This window comes from Panthera tigris, chromosome E1, assembly GCF_018350195.1.
Source record: "Panthera tigris isolate Pti1 chromosome E1, P.tigris_Pti1_mat1.1, whole genome shotgun sequence".
NCBI lineage: Eukaryota > Metazoa > Chordata > Mammalia > Carnivora > Felidae > Panthera > Panthera tigris.
Window position 1 is genome coordinate 26,334,008 of NC_056673.1, and position 19,787 is coordinate 26,353,794.

At 34.6% G+C, this 19,787-nt stretch overlaps 1 protein-coding gene across 1 annotated transcript in view; it reads right to left on the reverse strand.

Moving 5' to 3' along the window:
- BRIP1 (BRCA1 interacting helicase 1) overlaps positions 1-19,787 on the reverse strand; it is a 206,143-nt gene that overhangs the window by 119,811 nt on the left and 66,545 nt on the right. The window contains 4 exon segments of the mRNA XM_042966252.1: positions 2,958-3,098; positions 3,216-3,381; positions 6,533-6,687; positions 16,241-16,373. Of these exon segments, the coding sequence (XP_042822186.1) occupies positions 2,958-3,098; positions 3,216-3,381; positions 6,533-6,687; positions 16,241-16,373 (595 nt within the window).

Here is a 19,787-nt window from a genome sequence, read left to right on the forward strand (position 1 = left end):
TTTGGAAATAAATAGATAAATATAAATATTGACACTATTGTACCAATTTTAAATTTCCTTAGTATGATCATGGTATTGTGGTTATACAGGATTATGAAATTGTTCTTTTTTTAAAGTTTATTTGAGAGAGAGAGAGAGAGCAAGCAGGGGAGGGGCAGAGAGAGGGAGAGAATCCCAAGCAGGCTCTCCATTGTCACCATGGAGCCTGATGCGGGGCTTGAACCCACGAACTATGAAATCAAGACCTGAGCAGAAATCAAGAGTAGGATGCTTAACCAACTGAGCCACCCAGGTGCTGCAGATTATGTAACTGTTCTTAAGAGACAGTCTCAACTAATTAAGGGCAAATGTCATGATGTCTACAAATTACTTTCTAATAGTTTATTCAAAAATGTACATTATACACATACACATATATAATGTGATTGTTAACATTTTGCAGTTTTCCTCTTCTCTCTTTCATATATACACATGAAAAATGTTAACAATTGATGAACCTATGTGAAGGGTATAAAGATGTTCACCATATTAATACTATTTTTTATACCTTTCTGAAGTTTATAATTGTTTAGAAGTTGAGGGCATCAATAAATGAATGGACAACCAAAATGTGGTATTACATACATACAATGGAATATCATTCAGCCTTAAGAAGGTAGGAAATTCTGACTCAGGTTACAACATGGATGACATCATGCTAAGTGAAATAAGCTAATCACAAAAAATATCTATGATTTCACTTATATTAGAGTATCAAATTCATAAAAATAGAAAGTAGAAGGGTGGTTACCAAGGGCTAAGAGGAGGGGGAAATGGAGAATTGTTGTTTAATGGGAAAAGAATTCTAGTTTTGCAAGATGAAAAAGTTCTAGAGATTGGGTACACAACAATGTAAATATACTTAACAAGATTGAACTGTACCCTTAAAAATGGTTAAGATGGTAAATTTTATGTTATATATATTTTATTACAATTAAAATAAAAATCATGTTTTATAATCAAAAACTCAAAAAAAGCCAAGAGTTTACTCTTTAAAAAGATTAATAAAAAGGATAAACTGTACCAACACTGATAAAGAAAAAACATAAAACCAGAGAATACAAATTGATAATATCAGGTAGGGATAAGGAGAACATGGCTACAGAGTTCATAGATATTAAAAAGATAATAAGACATTTTATAATAAAAAATAAGTTTTAAAAAGTTGGGTGGGGGACACCTGGATGACTCACTCAGCTAAGCACCTGACTCATGATTTCAGCTCAGGTCATGATCTCACTTTGTGAGTTCAAGCCCTGCACTGGGCTCTGTGCTGACAGTGTGGAGCCTGCTTCTTTCTCTTTCTCTTTCTCTTTCTTTCTCTTTCTCTTTCTCTTTCTCTTTCTCTTTCTCTTTCTCTTTCTCTTTCTCTCTCTCTCTCTCTCTTTCTCTCTCTCTCTCTCTCTCTCTCTCTCTCTCTCTCTCTTTCTCTCTCTCTCTCTCTGCCCTTCCCCAACTCATGCATACACGGTCACTCTCAAAAATATATAAAGAAACTACAAAAAAAGAAAAAAACATTAGGGGTAAATGTTACAATAGAATTCAACTGAACAATTATCATTTTTACTATTATAATCCATTGACATTATAGGTTAAATAGGCTTTTGTGTACTAGTTTGAGAACTTAGAGCCTATAATACCATTCTTATGAGAAAATATACTAAATTTATTAATAGCTTCCCATGTTTATTTGAACTCTGAAGGAAGGTACTTAAAACTGTGGAGCATAAAGTGCTTGTGATGAGCACTGGGTGTTGTATGTAAGTGTTAAATCACAAAATTCTACCACTGAAACTAATATTACACTGTACGTTAACTAACTGGAATTTAAAAAGAAAGTTTAAAAAAAAGTGGAACATATATTTTTCCTTCACTATTGTTTACAGCAATGTTTCCAAAGAGGAGTACTCTGCCATTATAGAAAGCACAACTCTTAGTTATATAATAGCTTAGCATTCCAGGCCCCCACCTACTAAATATCAATAGTTCCTGCCAAGTAATTGTGAAAACCAAAATGTCCTCACAAATACACCTTGTTGGTTAAAAACAACAGCTTTATAAAGAACTAGAATTGTGTTAGGCACACAAATGATGCTCAATATGTAGCTAACTGCTTTAAATGACTTCATAAAAAGAAAGAGGGTAGATTGACAAATGACAGCTCAAATGTTCCTAGGGAATTAAATAACATTTATTGTTCTAAAACATTAAAATTTTAAGTTATATGACTCATGAGAGTTTTCAATTCATTTCAGATATTCAAACATATGCTGAATATCTGGTAACTAATGCCAGGTATTAATCTAGGTGCAGTGGAAGAATGGGAACATGGAAGGAATAAAATAATACCACTGTCTAATGGAAAAAAGAAACACATGAGCAAAGAATTATGCATAGGAACTATGGTAAAGATGTTAAATTTTTTAAGTTTATTTTGAGAGAGAGAGAGAGAGAGAGAGAGAGAGAGACAGCGTGCGTGGGGGAGGGGTAGAAAGAGGGAGAGCCTCTGCACTGCCAGCACAGAGCCCAATGAAGGGTTCCAACCCACTAACTGTGAGATCATGACCTGAGCCAAAACAGAGTTGGATGCTCAACTGACTGAGCCACCCAGGAGCTCCTTGTTTTGTTTTTAATTCTCATTTAAAAAAAAAAAAACGTAAAAAATATTTAAATGAGGAAATTGCAATATAGTCTTTGCATCTAAAGTGTGTATTTTTACTCACTAAACTCAAGGAATGCTATTTATCAGTATTTCCCTTGGTTGACACTACCGAGTAGCTGACAGATTTTCTTTTATTCTAAAGCTAAGATGTTGGATTTCCTACAGGATCTGTTTGCTAGTATTTCAGGTATCTTCTAATTTTTTTTATATAAAATTATATTGATGTAAAAAGATTGAGAGCCTTCAGAAAACTAACCTGTGAGTTATTAATGACATGATTAGCCTCCAGTTGGATACTAAAAGTAACACCAAGTTCTGATGAAAAGGATTTCATTGGTGATAATGTCCCAGATGTCAAAACAATGGTCCAAACTTTGCCATTAATATCTGAAAAGGCCTAAAAGGAAACATTATTAGATACATAAGATCGTCTTTAAAACAGTCAAACATATTTATTTAATTGTTGGTACCGAGCAAGATGACAAAATTTTCATTTACAACATGATAGGCTTACCACAGCTGGATTTAAGCACCAAAAATTTAGCACACGAACTGCAGTTTTCTGTCTTACACGTTTCCTACTTTTTGCTTGAGCAAAGAATTCATTTTTATCTGAAGAATCAGTCTGATTTATCCAAGAATAAGTCTGTTGAATAGCAACTTTATAATCATCTGCAAATCTGCATGAAAATAAAATGGTAATTAAATGCAAAACTTCATGAAACATATGATGTCCCAGATACATACAATGTAAAAACTGATTATATTAAAACTAAATTGAAAGTCGTGGTATCTTCCCACTCAAAGATAACATTTTCCCCACCAACAACCCCCACCACTAATTAAATTAAACTCAGTAACTCTGATAGAAAATGAATCATTAAATCTTACAATCAACTTTCTCACTTAGAGATTAGATATTATCTAAATATCCACCCCTTACCATTTCCCATTCCTACGTTCAAACAATACATAAATCATGGCCGAAACAGAATTAAAATCCAGGTCTCTAATTCCTAGTCCAGAGCTCTTTGCATTCTGTGCTACATTATCAGCTACAAAACAGATAATAGGGTATCATTAAAGAAACGAAACAGTGGATTATACTTTTTTATTACGTGAGAAAAATGGAGAGAATTTTTACTGAAGATTTCAAAAGTTTAGGAAACTAATTACAAAATTTAAGTTCCTTTAAAATATGGGTCTCAGTCTTCATTAACTTTTAATGAAGATATTGATTTTTGTGATGCCATCCAACTTACAATTTCTTTCAATAAGAGGCTATACACACTTCAACTTACAGAATAAAACTAGTATTCCCTACCATGTCCTCACAATAATATTTACTGTTAACTTCATCTCTAGAGAGATCAGATCTCAAAGTTCAAGTCAGGACCCTAAAATCTGTGGAGAGAATTTTATAAAAGTACAGGGAGCTAAAAACTATAAAACATTTAGAAGAAAACATAGGGAAAAATTTTTATGATACCATATTTGGCTACATTTCTTGTATATACCAAAAACACAAGCAACAAAAGAAAAGACAGATAAACTGGGTTTCATCAAAATTTAAAAACTTTTGTGCATCAAAGGACACTATCAGAGAATGAGAAGACAACCAAAGAATAGAAAATCTTTGGGGCGCCTGGGTGGCGCAGTCAGTTAAGCGTCCGACTTCAGCCAGGTCACAATCTCGCGGTCTATGAGTTCGAGCCCCGCGTCAGGCTCTGGGCTGATGGCTCGGAGCCTGGAGGCTGTTTCTGATTCTGTGTCTCCCTCTCTCTCTGCCCCTCCCCCGTTCATGCTCTGTCTCTCTCTGTCCCAAAAATAAATTAAAAACGTTGAAAAAAAATTAAAAAAAAAAAAAAAAAGAAAGAAAATCTTTGTAAAACATGTATCTGATATGGGATAATATCCAGAATATATAATTAACTCTTACAACTTCACAACAACAACAACAAAAACCACAACCCAATTCAAACATGGGCAAAGGAGGAGCACCTGGGTGGCTCAGTTGGTTAAGTGTCCAACTTCAGCTCAGGTCATGATCTCGCAGTTTTTCAGTTCGAGCCCCATATTGGGTTTCTGTGCAGACAGCTCAGAGCCTGGAGCCTGCCTCAAAGTCTCTTCTCTGCCCCTCCCCCACGCGTGCTCTCTCTGTCTCTCTCTCAAAAATAAATAAATACTTTTAAAAATGGGCAAAGAGGGGTGTCTGGGTGGCTCAGTTGGTTGGGCATCTGACTTTTGGTTTCAGCTCAAGTCAGAAACTTGCAGTTTGTGGGTTCAAGTCCCACATGGGGCTGTGCACTGACAATGCTAAGCCTGCTCGGGATTCTCTCTCTCTCCCTTTCTCTCTTCCCCTTCCCCGCTGGCTCTGTCTCTCTCTCAAAATAAACTTTAAAAAAAATTTTTTTAATGGGCAAAGGATGCAAATAGACATTACTCCAATGAACACCTGCAAATGGACAATAAGCATATGAAAAGATGCTCAACATTACTAGCCATTAGTGGAGGGTGGGTAAATCAAAATTATAAGCAGATACCACTTTATACCCATTACGATGGCTATTATCCAAAAACCAGAAACAAGTATTAGCAAGGCTGTAGAACAACTAGAAATGTTGTGCATAACCATGGGAATCTAAAATGTGCAGCTGCTATGGAAAACAGTATGTTGGTTCCTCAGATAGTTAAATATAGAATACCATATGATCCTGCAATTCCACCGCTAGAGACTCAAACAGATACTTGTACATCAAAATTCACTGTAGCATTATTCACAATAGACAAAAGGTGAAAATAATCCATGGTACATACATACAATAGAATAATCAGCCATAAAAAGGAATGGCATTGATCTATATTACAACATGGATAAACCTTGAAACCATTATGCTAAGTGAAATAAGTCAGATGCAAAAGAACAAATATATGATTCCACTTTTGGGAGATATCTAAAGGACAAATCAATGGAGATGAAAGAATAGAGGTTACCAGAGGTTGTGGGAAGAAAGAAATGAGATATAGAGATCCTATTTGGGCTGATGAAAAAGTTCTGGAAGTGGATGACTGCACAACAATGTGAATAAACCTAATGGTACTAAAATATATATTTGAAAAATGGTTAAAATAGTAAATTTTATGTTATGTATATTTTGCCATATAAAAAAAAAAACAGGAACCAAATAGTACTACAATTTAATAAGGGGTAGAGTGAGGGGAGTTAACTCTTTCTCATATTCCACATTTCACTAGATAGAGGCTTTATGCAATAAGAAAGAGACTTTCTGACACTGGAAGAAACATATTTAAAACTACACTTAAAAGGTAAATGTTTAAGTTCAGTCATATACAACTAAAAATTTAATGCTGAATTAACTAATAAGATGTATTTCAAGTATATTTATTTCAATAATCATTTTCATTAATAAAGACTAATTTCAATTGATCTAAGTCTGTGCCAATAAGTAAGAGTAATATTTATACCACTTATTTACAATGATTGTAGGTACTCACACAAAACAAGTATGGATTAAATACATACTAGTACCCAATAAAATTAATATTTTTAAGATGAAAAATACAGAGGCGCCTGGGTGACTCAGTCGGTTGAGCATCCGACTTCAGCTCAGGTCATGATCTCATGGGTCCGTGAGTTCGAGCCCCGCGTCGGGCTCTGTGCAGACAACTCAGAGCCTGGAGCCTGTTTCAGATTCTGTGTCTCCCTCTCCCTCTGACCCTCCCCTGTTCATGCTCTGTCTCTCCCAGTCTCAAAAATAAATAAACGTTAAAAAAAAAATGAAGATGAAAAATACATATGTATTTACTTACTTGCTGTTTTGCCTAAAAAGATAGTCAAACACCATAAAAAGTCCTTTGAGTATTATTTGAGTTGAAGCACTAATAATCGGTACTTCTCTTGTCTCCTCTCTACCATGAATTGGTAAGACTTTTTCTTCTTTTTGAAGGACAGAAGAAAAATGTCCCTGAAAGAAATTACTGTTATTAAGTATACTGCAGGAAATGGGAAGAAGAGGAAAAAAACCTCTCAATACTATAATAAAACGCAAATGAAATATACATTGAAATTTGAGGAAAACATTACCAATACACAAGTGCTAAAAGTGTGTTTTAAATTCCCACATATTCCAAAATTCTCTTCAGAGTTCAAGACTCTTTAATAATAAGTTGTACACTTAGGAAGTTCATTACTTCTTCAGGCAATTAGGGTATTATTTAGCACCCTTCAAAAGTCATGAACTAGGCATGTCTAGTGGGCCCAGTTTTTAGAGCAGGCAACTCTTGATCTCAAAGTTGTGAGTTCAAGCTCCATGTTGGGTGTAGAGCTTACTTTAAAAAAAAAAAGAGAGAGAGAGAGAGAGAGAAGAGAAGAAGAGAAAAGTAATGGACTAAATAAAAATGTACCAAATGGTTTCTCCAAGGAGCTTAAGAGTTGATACGCCACCTAAATGCCTGAAATATTTCCAGGGAGTATTCCAACAATGAGAATAATATGACTGCATGACAAGGAAAATCTTAAAAGTGACTCAAGGAAATAATACATGCTAAATACAGAATGTATACTAACTGGCTCACTTGTTTTCATGTGACTAATAAGTTTTAATACAGATAGAAGTGTGGACATAAAAGGGGCGCCTGAGTGGCTCAGTCCGTTAAGCGTCTGACTTCGGCTTAGGTGATGATCTCGCGGTTTGTGAGTTCGGGTCCCTTGTCAGGCTCTATGCTGACAGCTCAGAGCCTGGAGCCTGCTTCAGATTCTGTCTCCCTCTCTCTACCCTCCTCCGCTCGCACTCTGTCTGTCTCTCTCTCTCTCTCTCAAAAATAAATAAATCTTAAAAAAAAAAAAAAAATAAAGTGCTTAAAGCAAACTAAAAAAAAAGAAGTGTGGACATAAGAAAAAAGAAAAGTATGCACTCGCACATTGTGAAAACTCTGAATATTGAAGCAAAAGATATTGGTGACAACTCTGATGTTTGACAATAAAGTATGTGTTCAATAAAAATAAAATGGGAAAATAGTTAAGATAAATTAAGACATAATATTAACATTCAGATATATTTTGAAATAATACACATCTAGAGTAAAATTAGTTTCCACTGAACATTGAAGGATACAAATAGAAAGATTTTTGAAAAAGAAAAAATGAAAACATTAACTTGGAAAAACATTCAGGACTACAAATTATTAACGAAAAACAAGTATTCAATTGTTCTTCTTTTTTGTTAATTTTTTTTAATGTTTATTTATTTTTGAGAGACAGAGAGACACAGCCTGAGTGGGGGAGGGGCAGACAAAGAGGGAGACATAGAACATGCAGCAGGCTCCAGGCTCTGAGCTGTCAGCACAGAGCCAGACGCAGGGCTCGAATTCATGAGCCATGAGATCATGACCTGAGCCAAAGGTGGACGCTTAACCAACTAAGCCACCCAGGTGCCCCTCAACTGTTCTTTTTAAAAATCAAGTCCCCTCAGCAATACTTTATATAAAGGCTACAATTCTTCCCCAACATTGGCAGAACACTGGCAATTTATTCTGTAAAACTACAGAACTTCTGAATAGACATTTTTCCAAAGAAGACATTCAGATGGCCAAGTCGCACATGAAAAGATGGTCAACAACTAATCATTAGGGAAACATAAATGAAAACCACAGTGAGATACCACTTTACACCTGTCAGAATGGCTAGACTCAAAAAGACAAGAAATAAAAAAGTGTTGGTAAGGATATGGAGAAAAAGGAACCCTCTTGTATTGTTGGTGGGAATGTAAATTGGTGCAGCCAATGTGGAAAGCACTATGGAGGCTCCTCAAAATATTAAAAGTAGAAATACATTATCCAGCAATTCCACTATTGGGTATTTAGCCAAAGAAAATGAAAACACTAATTCAAAAAGACAAATGCACCCCTATGTTTACTGCAGCAATATTTACAATAGCCAAAATATGGTAGCAATCCAAGTGTCCATACATAGATGAACAGATAAAGATGTGGTATATATATACACACAATGGAATACTACTCAACCGTAGAAAAGAATGAGGTCTTACCATTTGTGGCAACATGGATGGACTAGAGGCTATTTTGCTAAGTAACATAACTCAGAGAAAAACAAATACTACATGATTTTACTTACATGTGGAATCAAAAACAAAACAAATGAATAAACAAACAAAAAGCAGACAAAGACCCATAAATGCGAAGTACAAACTAATGATTTGCCAGAAGAGGAGTGGGAGATACAGACTTCCAGTTTGGAATGAATAAGTCACAGGGATAAAAGGTACAGAATAGGGAATAGTCAAGGTACTTTAATAGCATAAGATTGTAGCATAGCATAACATAAAGACTTGTTGAATCACTAAGTTGAAAGTAATGTAATACGTGAAAACTAATGGAACGTTGTGTGTCAACTGTACTTTAAAAAAAAAAAAAAAATTTGAAAGAAAGCCCAAACTACAGAAAATCCTCAACTACTGAAGGTAAGGCAATGTACTAAAAACACATGGACTGAATGAAATTCTACATATTGAATCATGAAACTACTCCAAGGCTACTTCTGCCTAGGTTACCTAAAAATTGACAAGTGGGTTTATAGATAAATAGAAAACTAAGCATATTTATTTACCAGTAATTATTACTTCACAGGACACATAAAGTTGTATACAAATTTAACCTAGTAAGCTACATGATAGTTACTATCATAAGCTATGATAATATGTATACACGATAATGACATACACACCGAATATTAATTATGGTGAAAGAATGAAGAGAGGAGAAAGGTAAAGAGAGGAAAAGTAGAAAGAGAGAGGAAAAAGAGAGTGAGTGTGTGAGAGACTGAAAGGGAGAGACAGTGTGTGTGTGTGTAAAGGAGATAATGCATCATCATACATTATAGGAAGTCAATAGAGAATATCTAAAATTGAAAACTCAAAAGCAGCAGAACTCAAATGTTATTTAGAAAACGGGTTAAATATCAGAAGAAATCACCAGAAGAGTTAAATGTGCCACTAGGAGGGTGACTGGGTGGCTCAGTCGGTTGAATGTCAGATTTCGGCTCAGGTCATGATCTCGCGGTCTGTGGGTTCGAGCCCGCATCAGGCTCTGTGCTGACAGCTCGGAGCCTGGAGCCTGCTTCGGATTCTGTATCTCCCTCTCTCTCTATCCCTCCCCCGCTCATGCTCTCTCTCTCTCTCTCTCTCTGTCAAAAATAAATAAATATTAAAAAAAATTTTTTTTTAATAAATCAAAGTGCCACTAGGAAGTGAAAATTGGGATTGAGAAGGAGTGGGGCAGATGAATGCTTTTCTTGATGGTACTGACTCTTTAAATTATATACATGCTACTTGTGTAAAAATTAACTTCTAAAAATTTAATAATCACAATGTTGAGTTTCTTAGCTAGCTAGGATTAAAGGAAATTTCCTTAACCTAATAAAAATATAACTATAAAAATCCTACAGCACCTATTGAATGGGAAAACATTTACAAATCATATATCTAATACAGTGTTCATATCCAGAATATATAAAGAACTTACAGTCAATAATAAAAGACAACCCAATTTCAAAGTAGGCAACAAATTTGAATAGAGATTTCTCTAAAGGAGATATATAAATGGACATTAAGCACTTGAATAAATGCTCAACATTAGGAATTATGAGGGAAATGAAAATCAAACTACACTGAGGTACCACTTCATTTCCCCTAGAAAACTATAAGAAGAGATAACAAGTATTAGTGAGGATGTGAAAGAAATCAGAATCCTTATACACTGTTGATGGGATTGTAAAATGGTGCAGCCCCTTTGTAAAACAGATTGCAGTTCCTCAAAGTTAAACACAGAACTCTCTCAAAAATAAACATTAAAAAAAATATTTTTTTAAAGGGGGGGGGGGGGGGACGATGGCACCAGGGTGGCTCAGTGGGTTAAGCATCTGACTTCAATTCAGGTCATGATCTCACGGTTCATGAGTTCAAGCCCCACATCAGGGTCTGTGCTGATAGCTCAGAGCCTGGAGCCTGCCTTGGATTCTTTGTCTCCCTCTCTCTCTGCCCCTCCCTGCTGTGCTCTGTCTCTGTCTCTCTCAAAAATAAGCATTAAGAAAAATTAAAAAAAAAAAAAGTTAAACACAGAGTTACCAAATGGCCTGGCAATTCCCCTAAGTATATACCCAAGAGAATTAAAAATATAAGTGCACATAAAAATTTGGACATGAATGGTAAAAGCATTATTTATAACAGACAAAAATAGAAACCACCCAAATGTGTCAAGTGATAATGAATAAACAAAATGCAGTAGATTTATACAATGGAATATTATTTGGTAATAAAAAGGGAATGAAGTATTCATGAATGTTATGACATACATAGATGAACCTTGAAAACATACACAATGAAGGATACCAGTCACAAAAGCACCATATCATGTTTCCATTTATGTGAAATGCCTAGAATAGGCAGGTCTATAGAAACAGAATGTAAATTAGTGGTTTCCAGGAGCTGGGGGAGAAGGAAATAGGGAATGCTTGCTAATGGGTACACAGTTCTTTATGAGGTGATGAAAATGTTCTGAAATTAGATAGCAGTGATAGTTGCATAACTCTGTGACTATACTAAAAATCACTGAATTGTATGCTTTAAAATGGCAAATTTTATGGCATGTGAATTATATCTCAGTCTAGCTGTTAATAAAAAATAAAAGAATTTTAAAACAATACAGTAGACATGTTACTAAATGATGTAACACTAGTAATATAACCTCTTCTGGGTAGCAGTAAGACCAAAATGTGTTTCACTGCCCGTGATAAACAATGCTCTAAAAGTTGAAGCCAGCAAAGAAATAAAATGTGATGGAGTTGGAAAGAAAATAGTCATTATTCATAGACAATAAAATTACATGGAAAATTTAAGAATCCATAGGCAAACCTATAAGATAGTTTAGCAACATAGTTACTTACAAGATAAATAAAAATCTACCATTTTTACACACCAATTAGCAATTAGAAAATGCAATTTTTAAAATATACTATGTGAAAAATAAACAGAAACTTTAACTTACTTAGGAATAAATCTACCCCAAAACACCTAAGACTTTTAAAAATAAAATCATAAAACTTTATTGATATATAAGACATAATAAATGAAGAACTTAATATACATTGTGAACAGAAAAACTCTGTATTGTAAATATGTCAATTCTTTATAAATTAATCCATAAACTCATTGCAATTCCAATCAAAATTCCAACAGATTTTTCATAGAAATTTACAAGCTAATTCTAAAATTCAGTTGAGATCATCCCAAAGGAAAAGAACAAAGAGGAGATACGCCCTACCACTATCAATATTTTTCTAATGCCAGAGTAGTCAACAAATATGACAGTTTAGATAAACAGAATCATAGAACAAAGTCCAGAAATTAATTCACAAATAAGAGAAAATTAGATATAAAGGCAGAAGTGTCATTATAAATCAGAGGAAAATGGATGGATTATTTAGTAAATGATGCTGCGAAAATTATCCATAGAAGAAATAAAATGGATTCCTAACCTCACAATATAAACAAAAATGAATCCTAGGCTAATTAAAAACCTTTATTAAAAAAATAGTAACACTTTTAGAAAATGTACCACAAGATAGGGAAAGACTGCTAAAACTAAACTCAAATACAATTCACAAAAGAAAACACTGATAAATTTGAATGCACTAAAATAAAAAATACTTAGAAAAATACTCTATAAACAAACCATAGATACAAGAATATACATACAATGCAATAAGCAACAAAGAATTAGTATTTTGAATATATAAAGGAATAGCAATGTATACAAAGATACATTTTCAAGGATGTTCACAGCAGAATTGTTTCTTATCCTTGGAAAACTGGCAACAACTTATATTTCAAATGACAGATTATCAAGTAATTTAGAATATGTGTACTCACAAAAATGCTACACGGCAATTAAAACTCATGTGAAAAAATCTTTATTAAAATAGTAAAGTACTCATAGTACACTGTTAAGTCAAAAGAGGCTATAAAGAAACATGTATCATATCAGAAATCTATTTATGTTAAGGATATATGCATAGAATAAGAGAGATGGTCATAAATCCAAAAGTTAATAGTGATCATGTTTGGTAGTTTTTCTTTTTCCTTTGTTTTCTTTTTCCTTTCCATGTCTTTGTACTTTCCTAATTTTTCCTTGACATATATTTTATCTGTACCTGTTTAAAATTAACGTATAATACACAGAATGCACTAGTCTTAAGTATACAGCTCCCTAAACACACACACACACACACGTAACCAACACTCACTAAGGAAACAAAACATTTTTTGAATCCCAGATGGTTCCATTTTGCTCCTCTCAGCCCAAATTGCTCCTTACTGTTGCACAGTAGCAACCAGTATTCTGAATTTGGCTAACATAATTATGTTTGTCTCTTCTTAAAATTCATAAAAATAAAATCATACAGTTTGTACTCTTTTGTGTCTGGTTTCTTTTATTCAACATTATGCCTGCAAGATTCATTTGCATAGTGGCAGTGGTTCATTTTTTAAATTGCTGTCTAATATTCTACTATATGAATATCTCACAATTAATTCATTTCACTGTTGATATGAACCTTTAAAATGCAAAGTTTATGCAAAACAGTCATGAAAAGATGTCACAATATGGACAATATTTATGATACCATATTGCATTTTAAAAGCAGGCAAAAAGTATAAATATCATCTAATTAAAATACATTTTTAATGCTCATATGCTCATATGCTAGTGGTTATCATGCTAGCCATAGTTTCTATCTGTTTGGTTCAAGGACCTCTTCAAATCCAAATGAGGGAAATTACAAAACTCTGATAAAAGAAATCAAAGATCTAAACAAATGGAGAGATACTTCCTATTCATAGATAGAAAGACTCAATATTGTTCAGCTGTCAGTTCTTCCTAGTTTGATCTGTAGATTCAATGCAATTTCAATCAAAATCCCAGAAAGTTACTTTGTGGATACTGACAAACTGACTCTAAAGTTTATTTGGAAAGAAAAAAACCAGAATAATCAACACAATACTGAACAAAATCAGAGAACTGACACTACCTGACTTCAAGACTTACTATAAATCTATAGCAATTGATAGTGTGGTATTAGTGAAGGAACAGACATATCAATTAATGGAAAAGAATAGAGAGCCGAAAAAAGGACCCATAATAATACATTCAACTGATCTTTAACAAAGGAGCAAATATAATCCAATGGAGAAAGGATGGCCTTTTCAACAAATGGTGATAGAATAATTGGACACCTACATGCAAAGAAATGAATCTAGATACAGACCTTATATACAACACAAAAATTAACTCAAAGTGGATCAGACCTAAATGTAAAATGCAAAACTATAAAATTTCTAGAAGAAAAAGACAAGAAAATCTAGGTGGCTTTGGGTTTGGTGGGGAGTTTTTAGGTACAATACCAAGAGCATGATGTGTCAAAGAAAAAATTGTTAAGTTGAACTTTATTAAAAGTAAAAAAGTTCTATAAAAGACACTGTTAATAGAATGAAAAGACAAGCCACAGACTGGAAGAATATATCTACAAACATATATTTGATGAAGGACTTGTATACCAAATATACAGAGAACACTTAAAAATCAACAACAGGAAGACAAAGAACCCAACTGAAAAGTAGGCAAAGATCTGAAGAGACATCTCACCCCAAATAAGATATATAGATGGCACATAAGCATGTGAAAAGATGTTCCACATCAAATGTCATTAGGGAATTGTACACTAAAACAGTAATAAGATACTACTACATATCCATTAGAATGGGTAATATTCAAACCACTGACAATACCTAATATTGGCAAGGATATAGAATAACAAGAACCCTCATTCACTGATGATGGGAATATAAAATGGCACAGCCACTTTGGAAGACAGCAGTTTCTTACACAGCTAAAAATGGTCTTACCATATAATTCAGCAATTGTCCTAAGTATTTACTATTTACACAAGTGAGAAGAAAGCATGTCCATATAAAAATATGCACACAAGTATTTATAAGAGCTTTATTCAGAATTTCCCAAATTTGGTAGTCACCAATATATCCTACAGTAGGTGAATGGATAAACAAACAGTGTGTATACATGCAGTGAATATTGTTTAGCAATAAAAAGAAACAAGCATCAAGCCACAAAAAGACATGAAGGAACCTGAGTATGATTCCAACTAAATGACATTCTGGAAAAGGCAAATCTATGGAGTCGGTTGAAAAAAAATCAGTGGTTGCTAGAGGTTCAGGAGGGCAAATGAGATGTGGTGAAAGGATGAATTAAGAAGTATAGCACAGAATATTCTTAAGGCAGTGAAAACATTCTGTATGATATTTTAAGAGTAGATACATGACTTTGTTTATATCAAAACTCAGAACTCTGCAATACAGAGAGTGAACCCCAATGTAAACTATGGACTTCAGTTAACAATAATGTAACAATATTGGTTCAATTGTAACAAATGTACTATACAATTGCAAGCTGTTAATAATAGAAACTGTATAGTGTATGAGTGTGTGTGCGTGTGTGTGTGTGTGTGTGTGCGCGCGCGCGTGCCTGTGGGCATGCGTGCGCCACACGTGTGGCTAGGGTTAGGGGAATATGAAAATTCTGTCCTTTCTGCTCAATTGTTCTGTAAACAACAACTAAAACAACCACTCTTAAAAGCAAAATCTACTGGTGGCTCAGTCGGTTGAACATACGACTTTGGCTCAGGTCATGATCTCACGGTTTGTGAGTTCGAGCCCCACATCAGGCTCTGTGCTGACAGCTCAGGGCCTGGAGCCTGCTTCGGATTCTGTGTCTCCCTTTCTCTCTGCTCCTCCCCTGCTCACACTCTGTCTCTCTCTCAAAAATAAATAAAGATTTTTTTAAAAAATTAAAAAACAATCCATTAATTTAAATAAGTAATTAAGAACAAAAATGATAAAAACATTCTTATCTGGGGGGGAGGGAACAACCTCTTTCAGAATAGAAGTTATGAAGCCTCTACTAGAAAAAAGTACAGAAGTGCATACTCATAAAATTTTGCATACAATTTCGTAAGATTCACAGACTCCCCCAGCCCACTCATGATCCCCCAGGTTTATAACCTCTAACTAAATTAAGGAGAACAAAAAATGAATTTACCTTTTTATTTTCTAAATTTTTAACTTGTATAACTGACAAAATAACTTTTATTACAACCTAAACATATTGACTTGTTTTAGACTGGAATAAAGCAATTCATTCCGTTAAGCCTTATTTCTTTCACACTAAACAATGCTACTTTTTCATCCATAAATAATAATGATCAGTTATTAATTATAAATGAATTATAAATAATTTATCAGTTAAAAATTATCAAACTTAAATAAAACAAAATTAAAAAAAAATTAAATTGCTACTTTTTTTAGTCTGTATTAATTTATTCACTATTAAACCATTCACTAAATAAATGTCACAGATAGAAAAATGTCTTACCTGCAAAATGGGAAAAGTAGCAGTGGTGATACCCATTTTGTGTAAATTTAAGAGCATTTCACTTCCACTCCATATTTTACAGGATGATTCATAATCCCTTTCCATAAGATGTTCAGAGTTTGCTTCTAACCAACTAAAATAAAACAATTCCATCAATCAGTATTATCCTTATGTGCACTATTTCAATAAAACAAAGAGAACTGTGATACATTGATCATATTCCTTGAAGCTCTTAGAACACAAATGCGGATTAAGACATCTTTTAAGATGCATGCATGTCTCATATTGCAAAATAAACATTTATATAGCTAAAAAGTAAGCTTTTATTCAGAAAAGAGAAACATGTAGGTGATTTCCCAATTGTGTTTTATGGATTCACACTGCTTTACTTGACTATCACTCCAACTGACAGCCAGGTCGTAGCATATCCCAAATGCACATAAAGGAAATACAAAACAATCTAATAAAGAAATTAAGGTGTTACATATTAACACCAAAAGGGAGTTACTAGAAAATATATTCATTTGTATGTAAATACACACATTTTTATATTCAGCCAGTGCTTAAATGTCTATATTATTATACAGTCACATACTGTACTGGGTACTGGAAATACAGTAGTAAATAAAATAGGCAAGATCCTCATTCTCATAGAAATCACATTCTACCAAAGGGAGAAATAAACTTAGAAACATATACATGAAACAAGAAAATATCAGATAGTGAAAAGTGTGATACAATGAAAATACAGGATAAAGTAATGATATAGGATAAATGTAGTGATATAGGATATAATGTAATCTAATTGCTATTTTAATTTGAATGTCAAAGAAGTTCTCCATGAGGTAACATTTATTCTAACAACTGAATGCAAAAAGTACCCAATCATGAAAAGATCAGGGGGGTGGGGGTGGGGGGTAGTATTCCAAGCAGAAAGAACAGCTAGTGCAAAAATCCTGAAGTGGTTAACAAATTTTACTTATTTAAGGATCTGATAAAAAGCCAATATAAAGTTGCAACACAATGGGCAAAAAAGAATAACATTATGATCAATGTTAAGAGTGATAAGCAGTATTCAGGTCAGGTTAAGCCAGGGTTAGGAAATCTGGATTCTATTCAAAAGTACAATGGGAAGGTTTTAAATGAAGGGTTTTAAATAAGAGAGAGACAATCTAAGTGTTTAAAAGATGATTCCAGTTTCTAAGCCAGACTGGATTAGAGGAGAAAGGCAAAAATGAAAACAGAGACTGTTGGAGGCTGTTACAGAATTCTACTTGAGAGATGATTCTGAGATGATAGGAGACTGAAGGATTTGGGACATATTGTACAGGTAGCATTTATTAAACTTACTGATGAACCAGATGAAGTGAGGCAGTATCAAGGACAACAGATTTCTGATTTGAGGAACTGCTTGGTAATGTTTGCTTAGGTAAGGAAGACAGGGAGCATTTGAGGGGAGTAGGTAAGGAAAAGGAAGGAATTTTGTAAAGTTGAAATGTGATATCCATATCCAAACAGACACATAAAGTACAGTTGGATATATGAAAATAGCATTCCAGAGACAGACTAGAACCTAGATTTATTAAAGACCGGGCTAGACACAGATTTAGGCGTCACTAGGACTGCTATGGTACTTGGTTATGTAATTTAGGCAAACTGCAGAGACAGAGAAGAAATGAGGTCCCAGGACCAAATCCTGAGGCACTTCAATATTTACATATCAAACAGAGTAAGAACTATCAAAAGAAACTGAGAAAGAATGGACTGTGAGGAAGACGAAAACCAGGTGTCATAGAGGCTATCTAGGAAACACACTCCTATGTTGTCTCCTCTTGTCTCACTACTTCACCTCTGACACATCTGGTCACTAAATGTATGTGGCATTCTTCTTTCCTTACACCAAGCAATTCTCAAGACACTAGCTGGGTGTCCTATAATTCAATTCAATTCTGACACTAACTGGAGTCAGAATTGGCACAGACCCCAAAGGCTAAGCATTCAGCCTCACCAGACTGTCCTCCCCACCTCTTCATCTCAGATGCCAGCATAAAAGTCCAACTTGTCATTTGTACTTCTGACCAACCAGCTATAAATCAGAGGTTCCCATGACCCCTCCTCAGGTTTAATCATTTACTAGAACAACTCACAGAACTCCAGGAAACACTTATGTTTACGAGTTTATTATATAATAAAGGATACAGATAAATAACCAGAAGAAGAGATATATGGGAAGAAGTCTGGAAGGGTCTAAGCACAGGAGCTTCTGTCCCAGTAAAGGCAGGGTGCTCTAAGCACATAAATGTGTGTACCAGTCTGGAAGCTCTCTGAATCCTGGCGTCATCATGTAGGCATGATCGATTGTTAACTTAATCTCTACCCTTCTCCCTTTCCAGAGGGAAGGTGGAGCTGAAAGTTCTAAGCTTCTAATCATAGTTTAGTCTTTCTAGTGACCAGCTCCATCCAAGAGCCCACCAAACATCACCTCATTGGAATAAAAAACAGTCCTATCACCCAGGAAGTCTCAAGGGATTTAGGAGCTCTGTCAGGAACTGGGGTCGAAGACCAAATATTAGAACAAAAGATGCTCCTAACACAAAAGTGTTACCACCACTTAGGAAATTACAAGGGTTTTAGAAACTCTGTGCCAGGAACTGGGGACAGAGAGCAACTCTGTTATATATATACATATACATATACATATATATATATATATATATATATATATGTATATATATGTATATGTATATGTATATATATACGCCAAAAACATTTTCATAGAGGTGGTAGTCAACAATACCCAAAGAACACTGCTGACAGGCTGAGTAAGATAACAGAAAAATAACCTTTGGATTTGGCAACATATGGATCAATGGTGACCTTGATAAAAACAGTTTTAGTAGAATTCTGCAGACAGCAACACAGCAGAGATCAATGAGGAAAGACCAGGGAGTGAGAAAATAGAATTAGCAACTATAGGTAACTCAACAAATCATGCTGTGAAATAAAAATGACAAACTGCTACATGGCAAAAATACCATAAGGAAAGACACAAGCACATGGCAAAATAGGGGGAAAAATATTGCAACTCTTATCACAGGCAAAGGGTTAATTTGCAAAGACCTTGTACAAATCAATAAGAACCATAACAAGAACAAAAAGAGGACACAGAGGTCAATAGACAGCTGACAGGAAAGGAAATATAAATGGCCTATTAAGGCGCGCCTGGGTGGCTCAGTCGGTTGTGTCTGACTTCGGCTCAGGTCATGATCTCACAGTTTGTGGGTTCAAACCCTGCATCAGGCTCTGTGCTGACAGCTTGGAACCTGAAGCCTGCTTCAGGTTCTGTGTTTCCCTCTCTCTGCCCCTCCTCTGCTCATACTCTCTCTCAATCTCCCAGAAATAAATAAACACTGAAAAACATTTTTTTTAGTAAACAAATAAATGGCCTTTTAAAATGCTTAATCTCGGGGCAGCTGGGTGGCTCAGTTAAGCATCTGACTCTTGATTTTAGCTCAGGTCATGACCTCATGGTTTGTGAGACTGAGCT